The sequence below is a fragment of the Sciurus carolinensis genome, chromosome 2 (genome assembly GCF_902686445.1).
Source record: "Sciurus carolinensis chromosome 2, mSciCar1.2, whole genome shotgun sequence".
In the NCBI taxonomy this organism is placed as follows: domain Eukaryota; kingdom Metazoa; phylum Chordata; class Mammalia; order Rodentia; family Sciuridae; genus Sciurus; species Sciurus carolinensis.
The window spans coordinates 28,897,766-28,910,178 of record NC_062214.1 but is presented as its reverse complement, the minus strand read 5'-3'; the positions used below and the strand labels follow the sequence as shown (position 1 = coordinate 28,910,178).

General features: G+C 42.1%; 1 protein-coding gene across 1 annotated transcript in view; it reads right to left on the bottom strand.

Annotated features, from left to right (window-relative positions):
* Positions 1–9,394, bottom strand: part of Atrn (attractin) — a 140,471-nt gene extending 131,077 nt beyond the window's left edge. The window contains 1 exon segment of the mRNA XM_047538628.1: positions 8,914–9,394. Coding sequence (XP_047394584.1) covers positions 8,914–9,320 — 407 coding nt within the window. The 5' untranslated portion in view covers positions 9,321–9,394.
* Between the last annotated feature and the right edge of the window lie 3,019 nt (positions 9,395–12,413).

The window sequence follows — 12,413 nt, the reverse complement described above, 5'->3', positions numbered from 1 at the left end:
TGGAGCTAGGGCTGGGGTTCAGTGACAGAGTGCTTGCCTAGCAAGTGTAAGGCACTAGGTTAGATCCTTAACATCACATACAAAAATAAACTAATAAAATAAAGGCATGCTATTCATCTACAACTACAAAAAAATTTTTAAATAATAATAATAAAGAATCAGGGAGCTAGGACTGGGGCTCAGGGGCAAAGCGCTTGCCTAGCACATGTAAGGCACTGGGTTCAATCCTTAGCACCACATAAAAATAAACAAAATAAAGGCATGCTATCCATATACAACTACAAAAAAATTTTTTTAAATAATAATAAAGGATCAGTTTGAAAGTCAAGGGATAAAAAGGAAAATGGAAGGAAGAAAGTAACAAAATAGTAAATAGTTCATAGTACACAGATGGGACTCACTTTTGCCAAAACCCATTTGGGAAATCACATAAAATGGTAGAGTGTTATTTAAAGAGGGAGACAAGATATGAAATAGGTTAGTGGTAACTGGATGTGATAGCCCATGCTAGTTATCCCAGTGACTCAAAATAAAAACCAAAAGGGTTGGGAAAATAACTCAGTGGTAAAGCGCCCCTGAGTTCAATCCCCAGTATCACCAAAAAAAAAAAAAAAGGTTAGTGGCTGATAAATTTCCAGACAAGAGTATTTTAAAAAGTACAACTAACAGCCTGGCATGGTGGCACAAGCCTGTAATCCCAGTAACTTGGAAGACTGAGGCAAGAAAATCACAAATTCAAAGCCAGACTCAGCAATTTAGTGAGACCCTGAGCAACTTGGCAAGACCGTGACTCAAAATACAAAATAAAAATAGGTGGGGATGTAGCTAGTAGTTTGGCACCTGGGTTCAATCCCTGGTACCAAAATTTAAAAAATATAAAAAAATTTAAAAAGTGCAACTACAATTTTCATTTCAGTTTGGGAAATAGGACTGTGTTAAAAAGAAAAAACAATGTAAAATTTCTATTCAATCACAGTACTCAGTGCCTAATTCTATATTTAATTCTCAAGATAAAGACAACCTACAAATATATTTAATCACTTAGTCATATTTAGTAAAAGCTGTTTTGTTCATAAACATACACACACATTCTGCTTCTCCATACACACACAATATTTTTTTTTCCTGTATTACTGGAGACTGAACCCAGGACCTCACACATGCCAGGTAAACGTTCTATCACTGAGCCACATCTATCCTTTATATTTATTTATATGTACTCCTCTATATTACAGCAATAAAAAGCATTTGCCTATCTTGGAAACCTTTCACACTGGTAAAGTTTGGGATAATTTATTATAGTAGCCAGAGCAGATTAATCCTAATCAGCTACCTCCATGTGTCAAGAACTGTGTATTTGTAAGTAACAGGATATCAACTCTAACTGGAAAAAAATATGGACTGTGGTACCTCACAAAACTAAGAAGTACAGCTTCAGGCAAAGTTTGATCCAGAGATTCAGAAAGTCCATCAGGTTTCTAGCTCCATTTTCTCTGCCATCCTCCCTCTTCTTGAAATTGCTCTGATCTCAGGTGAACTCCTCTTAGAACAGCAATACTAACTATAATAATTCTAGACCTTTCAGCATCAACACACACAAAAAGATGATGAAGTATCTCTCCTTCATAAATGCAGACAGCGCCTGCCTCTCAAACTCGAGGCCCGGTTCGAGTCCCCAGCACTGGTAGATTGCGGAAATTCCAAGCAAACAAAAAAAAAAACCATTTCATAAATGCAGACAGCAAGTCTCCAGCAAAAAGTCCTGAGGTTCTTTGATTTGATTCAGTTTAGTTAACAGGTCTATCTCAAAAAACTCACTATAGGCAGAAACTGGAATGCCTTGATGGTTCATCTTTAGGCAAGAACGCACTGTGAAGTTGAAGGCAGGGAAGAGAGAAAGCCATTATCACCTTTCTACTCTCACCCTCTAGCATTATACCCCTCACAAGTAATCCTCCCTACCCATTGATGTTTCAGTTCTCTAAGTGTTGTGGGTTGACCCTGTGAATGTGACCTTTTTCATTAACTAAGGGGTTTCCCAGATGCAAACAGGTTAAGATTAGTTCATACTTGTACATCCAATATGACTGGTGTCTGTAAAGAAGAGACACACAGGGATAGTGTCATGTAAAAGTGAACCAATTGTGGCAGAGACTAAAGTTCATCTACGAGACAACAAATGCCAGGATTAATGGTAACAACAGAAACAAGAGAAAGGCATGGAACAGATTCTCCCCTAGAGTCTTTACAGACAACACAGCTCTACTTTTACCTTAATTTCAGACATGTGGTTTCCAGAATTGAGAAAATCAATTTCTACTGTTGTAAGTCATTTGTGGGTGGTACCCTTGTTATAACAACCCTAGGAGATTAATATACTAAGTATAATAATCTAAGACCTTCGTCTTCACACAAACTCTTCATTCCTTCTGCAACATCTTTCTCCCTCAGAGTCTACTCACAGACCTCTGAGATCTGCCCAGAAGTCCTCTCTTCTGTGATGCCTTCCAACGAAGTCCCCAAAAGACTTAAGACTTTTCATCATACATACTAGTCCAGCACCACTTATTACCTGTATTTTTATCATGAAATTCTAATTGCCCATGCATCTATCTTCCCTTCAGAATTATGAGCTGAGGGAAAAGAAGGCGTAATTCTTACCCACCCTTATATCCTCAAGGAAGGGTCCAGTACCTAACACTTAATAATCATTTAGAAGATATCTATGAATTGAATGGGTTGATGACTCATGGCAAAAGAAGACAATAGCTATAACTGGAGAACTGCCTAAGAACTAAAGATGAGGTTTGGAAAGTTTAACCTAGGAAAGTACAGAAAAAAGAAAATGCCGGGATGGTGAGGACAGAGAATGTAGAATTTAGCAAAGAGGCAGAAAATCTACAAAGTAAAAAGATTTGGTTAGGGCAAAGGGGATGTGTGTAAGGGAGTGGGAATCTTCTGCTAAGAGTCATTTTATGGTGGTAAGAGGAGTTTTTAAAAGAAAGATTTCTACTGGGCAGGGTAGCACACACTTGTAATCCCAGTGACTCAGGCAGCTGAGGGAAGAAGATCACAAGTTCACAGCCTGGGCAATTTAGCAAGACCCTGTCTCAAAATAAAAATTAAGGGCTGGGGTTGTGGCTCAGTGGTAGAGCACTCGCCTCAAGTGTAGGGCACTGGGTTTGATCCTGAGAAACACATAAAAATAAATAAATAAAATAAAGGTATTGTGTCCATCTACAACTAAAAAAAATTAAAAATAAAATAAAAAGCACTGGAGATATAGCTCAGTAGTAAAGTACCCCTGGGTTCAATCCCCAGTACTACAATGACAACCAAAAAAAAGGTTTCTGAGCAAAAGAATGAGGCATTTTGGAGAGATTTACATGACAAAGTGTGGAATGGACTCTTCAGGTATAAGAGACCAGGTAGGCCAACCGCAACTGAGGCAGGTCAGCAAGGCAGGGTTAAAAGCCCAGGTAAACTAGGCAGCAAGAGGAATGGAAAGGAGCAAATTTACAAGACTTTCAAGAGAATAAACAGGTAGAAAAAGCCAAGGTTTGCTCCTAACTTTGACCTTTGGTTAGCTAAAAGAGGATTCACAACTGAAATACAAAAGAGCAAAGGAAAAGACTATTTTTTCCAATGAGGATAGGAAACCTTAAGTTAGACATGGTTCAATATGAACTGACAGCAAAACACCTCAAGAAAGATGCCAAGGCAAACAGCAGAAGACAAAACAAAGAAGTTCAGGAGAAATATGATGATGAAACTCACATACAACAGTCATATAGGTAAAGATGACTTTTTTCTTTTTTTAAGATGACTTTTTAAAGAGTCATAAGAAATATGTTGTCCGGTTGGGGTTGTGGCTCAATGGTGGAGCACTCGCCTAGCATGTGTGAGGCACTGGGTTGAATTCTCAGCACCAGATATGAATACTAAAATAAAGGTTCATCAACAACTAAAAAAAATTAAAAAGAAATATGCTGTAGAATTTATTCATTCATTGAACAAGCATTTATTAAGCACCAGTAGTCCAGAAACTATTCCAAGCTCTGAAAATGCAACATTGAACAAAACAGATAAAAACCCCTGACCTCCAGGAACTTAAAGAGTCTCCTGGGAGAAACTGGCAACACTTAGTAACTACAACGAGAAAAAAAATTTTACCTTTGTCTTCAAATTTTACTTCCAAAATTTTCATTTCACTAGTCAGACCAGCAGCAGACAGATTTAAGCAAATTAAGATATATTTGGTGCTATCTTTCCTAATGTAAAAAAAACTTTTTTTTTTTGGTAGTGCTGGGAATTTGAATTCCTAAAGTAAAAAAACTATTTTCCTTTCTTTGTTTTTCAGACTGTTTGTTGGAATTAGGTCAACCCTTCCAAAGAATGCTCATAAAGGGTGACTGGATTCAGGAAAAAAATGAAAGGCCAAATGATACAGCATGGACAACGGGTTTGGAAATTAGATAAGGTCTAAGTTCAAATTCCAATTTTGCACAAGTTGTTTGCCCTTGGGCAAGTTATTCACTATCTTCAAGCTATGGGCTGGGAGTGAAGCTCAATGGTAGAGTACTTGCCTAGCAATGCACAAAGTCATGGATTCCATCCTCAGCACCAAAAAATACTACTACTCTAACCTTCAGTTTGCCCATCAATGAAATGGGAATCACTTCACTATAATGATTAAAGGAATTAAGTTTAAAAAAAAAAACACTTGGCATAATGCCTGGGAAAAAATTGAGAAATGGCAGAGAAATGGTGGAAGCTGCTACTGTGACCAACACTATTACTATTATGGCATGTGATAGAATAAAATAGATGTCCAATAAATGCTTCCTTTTTCTTCTACAGAAGGTATATCTTAACAGCAAGGGTACTTAAAAGGTGTCAATTCACTAGGTTATTCTCTTCTATCCTTCCAAAAGTTTTATGCAGCAGGAATTTGTAAAAAATTAAATGCATATTAATTTCACTGAATTTTCATTAATTTCATTAATGGTCTTAATGCCTTTACTTGCTAACTTGATGGGGCATACCTATCATCCACAGGAAATTTGTAATGGTGATATCACAAGTAGAAAAAAATCACTGATTTATGAAGATTCACATAAAAATGAAAATGGTACTGCCTTAGAAATCATCCACCAAAGAGTCTATAGTTATTTTTGTGAAACTGACATTATTAACCTTGTCCTCTATGGTCTTTTTTTTTTTTCTCTCTCTCTCTCTCTTTCGGGGACTGGGGATTGAACCCAGGGGCACTTTACCACTGAGTATTTCCCCAGTCTTTTTTATTTTCTTAATTGCCAAGGCTAGCCTCAAATTTGTGCCTTTGCCTTAGCCTACCAAGTCCCTGGAATTACAAGCATGCACCACCACACCCAACTATAATTAATCATTTCCACAACATCTTTCATTTGGGAAAAAAATTAAGAGACTGATCACAATCATATAATAATACAAATTTTATACAACATAGTCAAGAGTTTGAAGATTAAATGGTACTGTGTATATAAAACTGGTGACCAAGGTGCTGGCACACACCATATACTCACTGATAATTTTAGTGAAATATAATCCTTTTATTATCCTACATTCCTTTCGGTCAATGAAAAAGACTATAACAGCAATAACAACACAGGATTTACAGAACTAAAAAGCTTAAATAACACACCCTGACTTGATGCTATTCTAAACCAGAAAAGGATTCATTTAAAGTCTTTTAGTTTAATAACAGAAATTTGTAAGTTAAAGCAAGACACATAGCACTGTAATAAAAATCAACATTTAACTCTTTCCTAAAAAAATCTTAAACCAAAAGTTTTTATAAAAGACTAGAGACATAACTTCCTCCTTTTATCTTTAAAAATGCAAATTCTGGATGGCATTTAATATAATGGTATTATCAGGATCAGTCATAATTGTTTGCCACAGAAGAGCACTGACATTGGTTAGTATCTGCTCAAAGGGAGTGTCCTCAATAGCTAAGGGAACCTCTTGACTTACATGTGACATCACTTGAGTGTCAAGAATGTCTGTTCCCCATTATAAGCAGCTCTTCTCTAATCCTCTGGACTGTCCATGTGGACACTAGACCAGTCTCTCTCCCTGGCAATACCCCTCTTAGGTAGATGACTCCAACACTTTTGTGTGCCATGTGCATACCTAAGACCACCCCAAACTCAGTATGTACAAAATTCAACTGGTCTCAGATCAGCTTCTCCTGGGTCCTGAGGTCTATTAATAATATAACTGAATCATTCAAGATAGAATCTAGTTTTCTTTCCCTCACCACAATCCACCCTCTTCCCAAGAGCAATCCAGTTTCAAAGAAAGACCTGTCCATTTTACCTCTGCAACACCACACAGCATCTAGCCCTGCCTCCATTCAGACTGCCTACCTCAGGTTCTCATTACTGATATTCTGACTCATGCTAACAGACTCCAGTTAGAAACCCACTTGTACTCATGCTCAGTGGGTCCACCTACTCTGAATATTACAGGCAGACTGACTTTGCTACAAATGCCCCTTCCCACTCTGGGGGTCCCACTGCCCACCACCATGTCCCAGATTTTCAGAATGTTAAGGACCCTCACTGGACTCAATCAACCATTCATTTGATCTTGGAAGTATCTGAAATTCAAAATGCTCTGGTCTCACCTTCAAAACTATTCCTGCTCTAACTATAATCTAATAGCCTATCACATCATGAAAACAAGAGTGAATTATGCCATCACACTGTTCTTGGGTTAAAGGTCAAAATTCTCAATCTGACCAAAGGGTCTCCTCTATGCCTGGCCCCACCAGTCTGTCCAGTCTTGTCATGCTCCCCTTTGCTCTCTCGGCTCCAGGCATCTTGCCACGATCCCACTCATCCCCAAGCCTCTGAACATGATGGCCTCTCAGCACCTTACCCTTCAGATCTGAACTCACTTATCCAGTGACTAACCTCACCCTATTCCAAACTGAGTCAAGTTCTCTGTCCCCTGCTCTTCAGCTCTACGGCCTTAAACAAAATTACTATAGATTGTTGGATTTTTTAATTCCCAAACTGAAAGGAAGGTTAGCTCCACAAGAACAGAACTTCATCTTGTTTACCATTACACCTCGCAATCTAAAAAAAAGAGTGAACAGGCACATTGACACATGCCTGTAGCCCCAAATACTCTGAAGACTGAGTTCAGAAGATCAGAAATTCAAGGTCATTTTGGATGACTTAGTAAGATCCTGTCCAAAAAGGGCTGGGAACGTACCTAAGTTGTAAAATCTACAATATAAATAAGTAAGGAAAGAAAGAAAGAAAGAAAGAAAGAAAGAAAGAAAGAAAGAAAGAAGAAAGATTGATTGGACAAACCTGAGAACTCTCAACAAATATATGCAGAGACTAACAATTCATAAATGAGAACATCCTAAGTAAGTTAAAAGACTAGCCCACTACACACTGGTCCTGAAGACACTTGGTTTCTCCATCTATAAAACTAAAGAGTTAATCTGCTCAGTGTTCTCTGAGTTCCCTAGAAGATCTATAATTTTATCATTCCAAAGTTGTCCCTCACAAGTCTCTTCTACAGAGGCACCAGCAAATCTTGCCTCCACAACTTCGTCTTCATCCTTCCTTCAAACTGGGATTTTTTTTCCCTTAGCTCCACATTTCCAAATCCTACTTAGCCTCAAATGCTCAAATCCAATGTTACCTCCTCCTCCAAGTCTTTCTTGCTTGCAGGTCCCAGCTAGTCACAACCTCTCTACCCCTGGATTTTCACAGGTTCCCCAGTGCCTCATTCAAGTCTCAGATCAAATGGCACTTCAAAAGACTGGCTAGTTATAATTCTCTATCAGATCAGTCTGTTTTAATTTGGGTGACTACAATCACCATTAGCTGGAATTACCTTTTCATTTCTTTCACTTATTTGTTAACTGCTTGTCACCCACACTAGAATAGGATCCCTGAGAGCAGGCCCCTATCTGTCTTGTTCACTGCAGTCCACCACTCCCTCAGGTCAGATGGAGAAGATACTCAGTAAATACCTGCCAAAAGCTTAAATGATTCTGTGGTTCTTGTGACTAGGGTTTTGTCTACATATCTTCCTCTTGCTATATTCCAGAAGCCTGTGGACTAGGCCAAAGTCTGGCTAATCTATTTATGTGTAGTATCCAGAAATCCTTGCACAACTGAAGTAAATAATACATAACTGTTGATCAATTAATGAGTGATCTCTCCAAAGGGTACTGTCCCAAACCAAGCCAACTCAGAACTCCATATATTCAGAAACCAGGGCAAACAGGAACAGCTTTCCAACCCTTCTCCAGGACAGACCCTGTTCTAATATGCCACTGGCCAATGAGTTTCTAAAGGCTAGCTTCCTCACTTTCCTTTAGCCAACAATCACTTGGTCTTCTATTCTTAAAATCTCTCATACCTATCCTTTTCTTTATATCTCCACCAACAAATCACTTTCAGGGCCCTGCTCCTTCAGAGCATCCCATACCTCCAACAATTGGGGAACTCATTTGAATCTAGGGCAAAAGGGGATGTTAAAATGAAGTGTTCAGTTAAGAACTGGCTCGTTCACCTTTTTCTTGATACCTCCTTTATCCGAAATAGGCCCAGTTTCTGAACTGGATTTGAGTCTGGAATCCAAAGCATTCTTCCAGTTTAACCCGCAGCAACCAAATACCTTTGGGATACCCTCACTCCTGCCTCGCACCTTTTCACCTTCTGTCACCGGAAAACCTCAAGCCAGAGACGGTGATCACCCCAGAAGCAAATGGCCATCAGATAGAGTGGGGCCACCCTCCCTCCCCACTTTCTGTCCCGCATTCGCCTCTAAGCCGGAACGGTCTCAAGCGCCGCTCACCGCAGCCTCCCCCTAGCCCGACCCTCCAACACCACCCCCACTCACCTGAAGCGGCCCCCGCAGTGCTGGCATTGCTCGCCCACCCAGCCGGCGGGGCAGACGCACTGGCCAGTGCCAGGGTTGCAGCGGCCGCCGTTGACACAGGGCCGGTCACATTCCTTGGCCTCTGCTGCGGCTGAGCCCGACACTGCCGCGGCGGCGGCTGCGGCCTCGGCCTCCCAGGGCAGCAGTAGCAGCAGCAGTAGCGGCGGGAGCACCAGCAGCAGCAGTGGCGGCGGTAGTGACGGCGACAGCAGTCCTGGGAGACGCAGCCCGGCCCCCGGTCCCGGCCTCCCAGCCCCTGTCACGTCCCAATCCCAATGCCGCCCGCCCTTCCTGCCCGAGGGCGCTGCCGTCGCCGCCGTCCTCCTCCTCCTCAGCCTAGCCTCAGTCGCCGCCGCGGCCGCCACCATCTTCCCGGGGCTGAGACGGCGCCCCGCGAACACATACACACACACCACACGGCCGGCTCCGCTTCGCCTGGCCGTGCGGGGCGGGGCTGTGCGGACGGTGGCTCCGGCGGCCAATCCAAAGGGCGGGACCAGAGCCGCGCTGCAGGCGGAGCTGATGTGCGTGCGTGCGTGCGTGCGTGGGCGGGGCGCGCAGGCGGAGTCCTACAGCTAGCGCGGTAGGTCCTAGAGCGAGCTGCACGTCAGCGTCTACCAGGGTTTAGGACGCGAGACCCTAGCATCGCTATAGAGTGGCCCTAGTGCTATACTCTGCCCTTCTCGCCGGGTGGCGGCGGCGGCCAGGTAACAGCAACAAAGTCTCTAGTTGTGAACTGTGTAGCCACGCCGACCGCGATGAGTATTGTCCTCTTGAATGCCCGGGGCCCATCAGCGCTCTTCCCTGACTCCAGCCGCCAGGCGAAAAGGACCTAAAAGGCTGCATTGTGGTGTAGCGCTAGGTGCGATCCTGTCGAAGAGGGAGTGCTGCAGTCTAGTGTCTAAAATAGTCTCTAGAATAATGGAATTGATGAGATTATGTTATGTGCATGTACGAATGTGTAGCAACGAGCCCCACTATTAGGTATAATTACAATGCATCAATAAAAATTAAAATAGGGATAACGAAATAACACGTGGGTTAAGAACCTGGCATATACAGCCTCAGCAACTTAGCAAGGCCCCAAGAGACTTAGATCCTGTATCAAAAATAAAAAATAAACGTAGGTCCGGGGATGCCGCTCAGTGGTTTAGCACCCCTGGGTTCAATACTTGCCCCCCCCCGCAAAAAAAAAAAAAAAAAAGAACCTGGCATATAAATAAATGCCTAACAAGACTGAAGACACCACCAGGCCTCCCTTGATAACCGGATGATTCAGTGGCAGAACAGACCACCCACCTCTGATTCTGTGGGAGAAGTTCAGGGGTTACTTTGCACCCCACCATTTACCTTCTAACCATATTATCTGAAGAGAGGGCAGCCTAGAATTAAGAATTGGGGGACCCTTTATTTGCACAAGTGAGCCCCAGAGCCCTTCTTGTTAACTTCAGTGCCTCCCCCACGAGAAAACGCACCTCCCAGCAGTATAATAACCTTGTATGAGCCTCAGCCCTGGAATCTGGACTGGGCCTATCACTCCCTTTAACCAATAGAAGGGTATGGGGAAGTGACAATGTGTCAGCCCAGCTCCAGTTCTGAACTTTAGAAAGACCTGAATTTGAGCTCTTGGTAGTCCTAAGGTGCTCCCTTCCTTCCACCTGTTGGAAAGAAACCAAATGTGGACACCACGTAGAAAGGGAAAGACCCCAGACCTGAACCTGGTATGCCTTCCTAGTTGAGGGATTCAGTCATCAAATGACTAGGTCATTTGAGGTGTTTCAACCATCTGAGCTGTTCCACGTTATCTAAAACAGAGATGAGTCTTTCCTACTATGCCTTATCTAAAATCCTCAGATCTATTGCTGTTTTAAGCCTCTTGGGTTTAAGAGGCTTGTTACTCAGCAACAAATAACCAGAACATTGTCTCATATAACCCTGGTGCTGTGAGGCATAGTCCTAGGGCAACTACCTCAGAGTTAGGCACCTCACAGTCCCTGGGAATCAGAGAAAACCCCTCATAGACCTGGGGGAACCTCTCAGCTTTGCCTCATGACACAGATTCTGAGATACTAGGATGTACACCACACATAGCCAGGTGCCACTGCTTCCCCATGCCCCGACCTTCCTCACTCAGCATCCCCTTCAAGCCTGGTGAGGTTCAACTGCACCTAAGAAACTTCGCCCCCAGCTCCACCCACACATCCTTCCCACTCCCGCAGGAGATCTTTTGTTTGGCCTGTGCTCTAGCATTGCTATTCTGGTTTGCAGGTTATGTTTGCTGCAATGTCCTCCACAGGGTTGTGTAGGGTGAGATGGGGAAATTAAACATATGGCTCTACCCTTGGCAGGCTCTGGTCAGACAGGAGAAGCTGACGTGGACCATGCCCAGTCTGCAGGAGACACTGTTCCCTCTACTCTTTCAGGACAGTAATAGAACCAGAGCTTCCCCTCCCTCCTCTCTGAAAAACTGAGCCCACACTGTGAAATTTCATTTGATTTTACCAATGCTCAAGGATAACAGAAAGAGTTTGCAGCAATCCTCCACATCACATAAAAAAATGAATAAAGGTGTCCATCTATAACTAAAAAAAATTTTTTAATGACAAGTTATCTGAGGCTCACCATTAATTAAAAAAAGAGAGTAATCACATATGAAATAATATACAATCAGTCATTCATACTGTAATAGTATACTATTGCCCAGTTGCTTCTCATGGAAGGGAAGGGTCACTGTAACTCTGGAAGCACATCTGTTTTACTTTATATGTTTTATCACCAAGATTCGGTGACTATTCCTCCTGTATGACATGTCACTGGTCATTATAGAGGTGGCCATTTCCAGGTCCCAGGAACTTTAATGCCAATAACAAGAAAATCCTAGTCTTTGATCCAGAGTTGCTCTAAGTGCAGTCTCTAAATAAGAGTCCCCACCAACAGTTTGGTCATGGGGGTTTGCACCCACTTAGTTGGTTTGAAGGTGCCTTTGCCTGGTTTTGTGTAGTTTCATTAGAGATAGGTAACACTATATGGCCCTTTTTCTCTCTCTGATTTCATGTCATCATTTTCTGTATCTTTGCTTGTGTTGTCTCCTGGTTATGGACATGGATGGATTTTATAATTGTTGACTTTTTCTCATGCATGTCCTAGGACCATGCTATGGTTTAAATATACTGTGTCCCTACCAAAACTCATGTTGAGGTTTGTTTCCCCGTGAGGCAGTATCGGGAAGAGGAACCTGGCAGAAGATGTTTGGGACTTGGGGGCAGAGTTTACAGGAATGTATTAATGCCTTTGTCACATGTTTTCCTTCTCCCGGGATTGGATTGTTCACCAGAACAGCAGATTGTTATAAAGTGTGTTCTATTTTCTAGTTTTTCCTTTGACTCTTTCTTTTTTTAATATTTATTTTTAGTTGTAGATGGACACAATGCCTTTATTTTTTTATGTGGTGCTGAGAATCA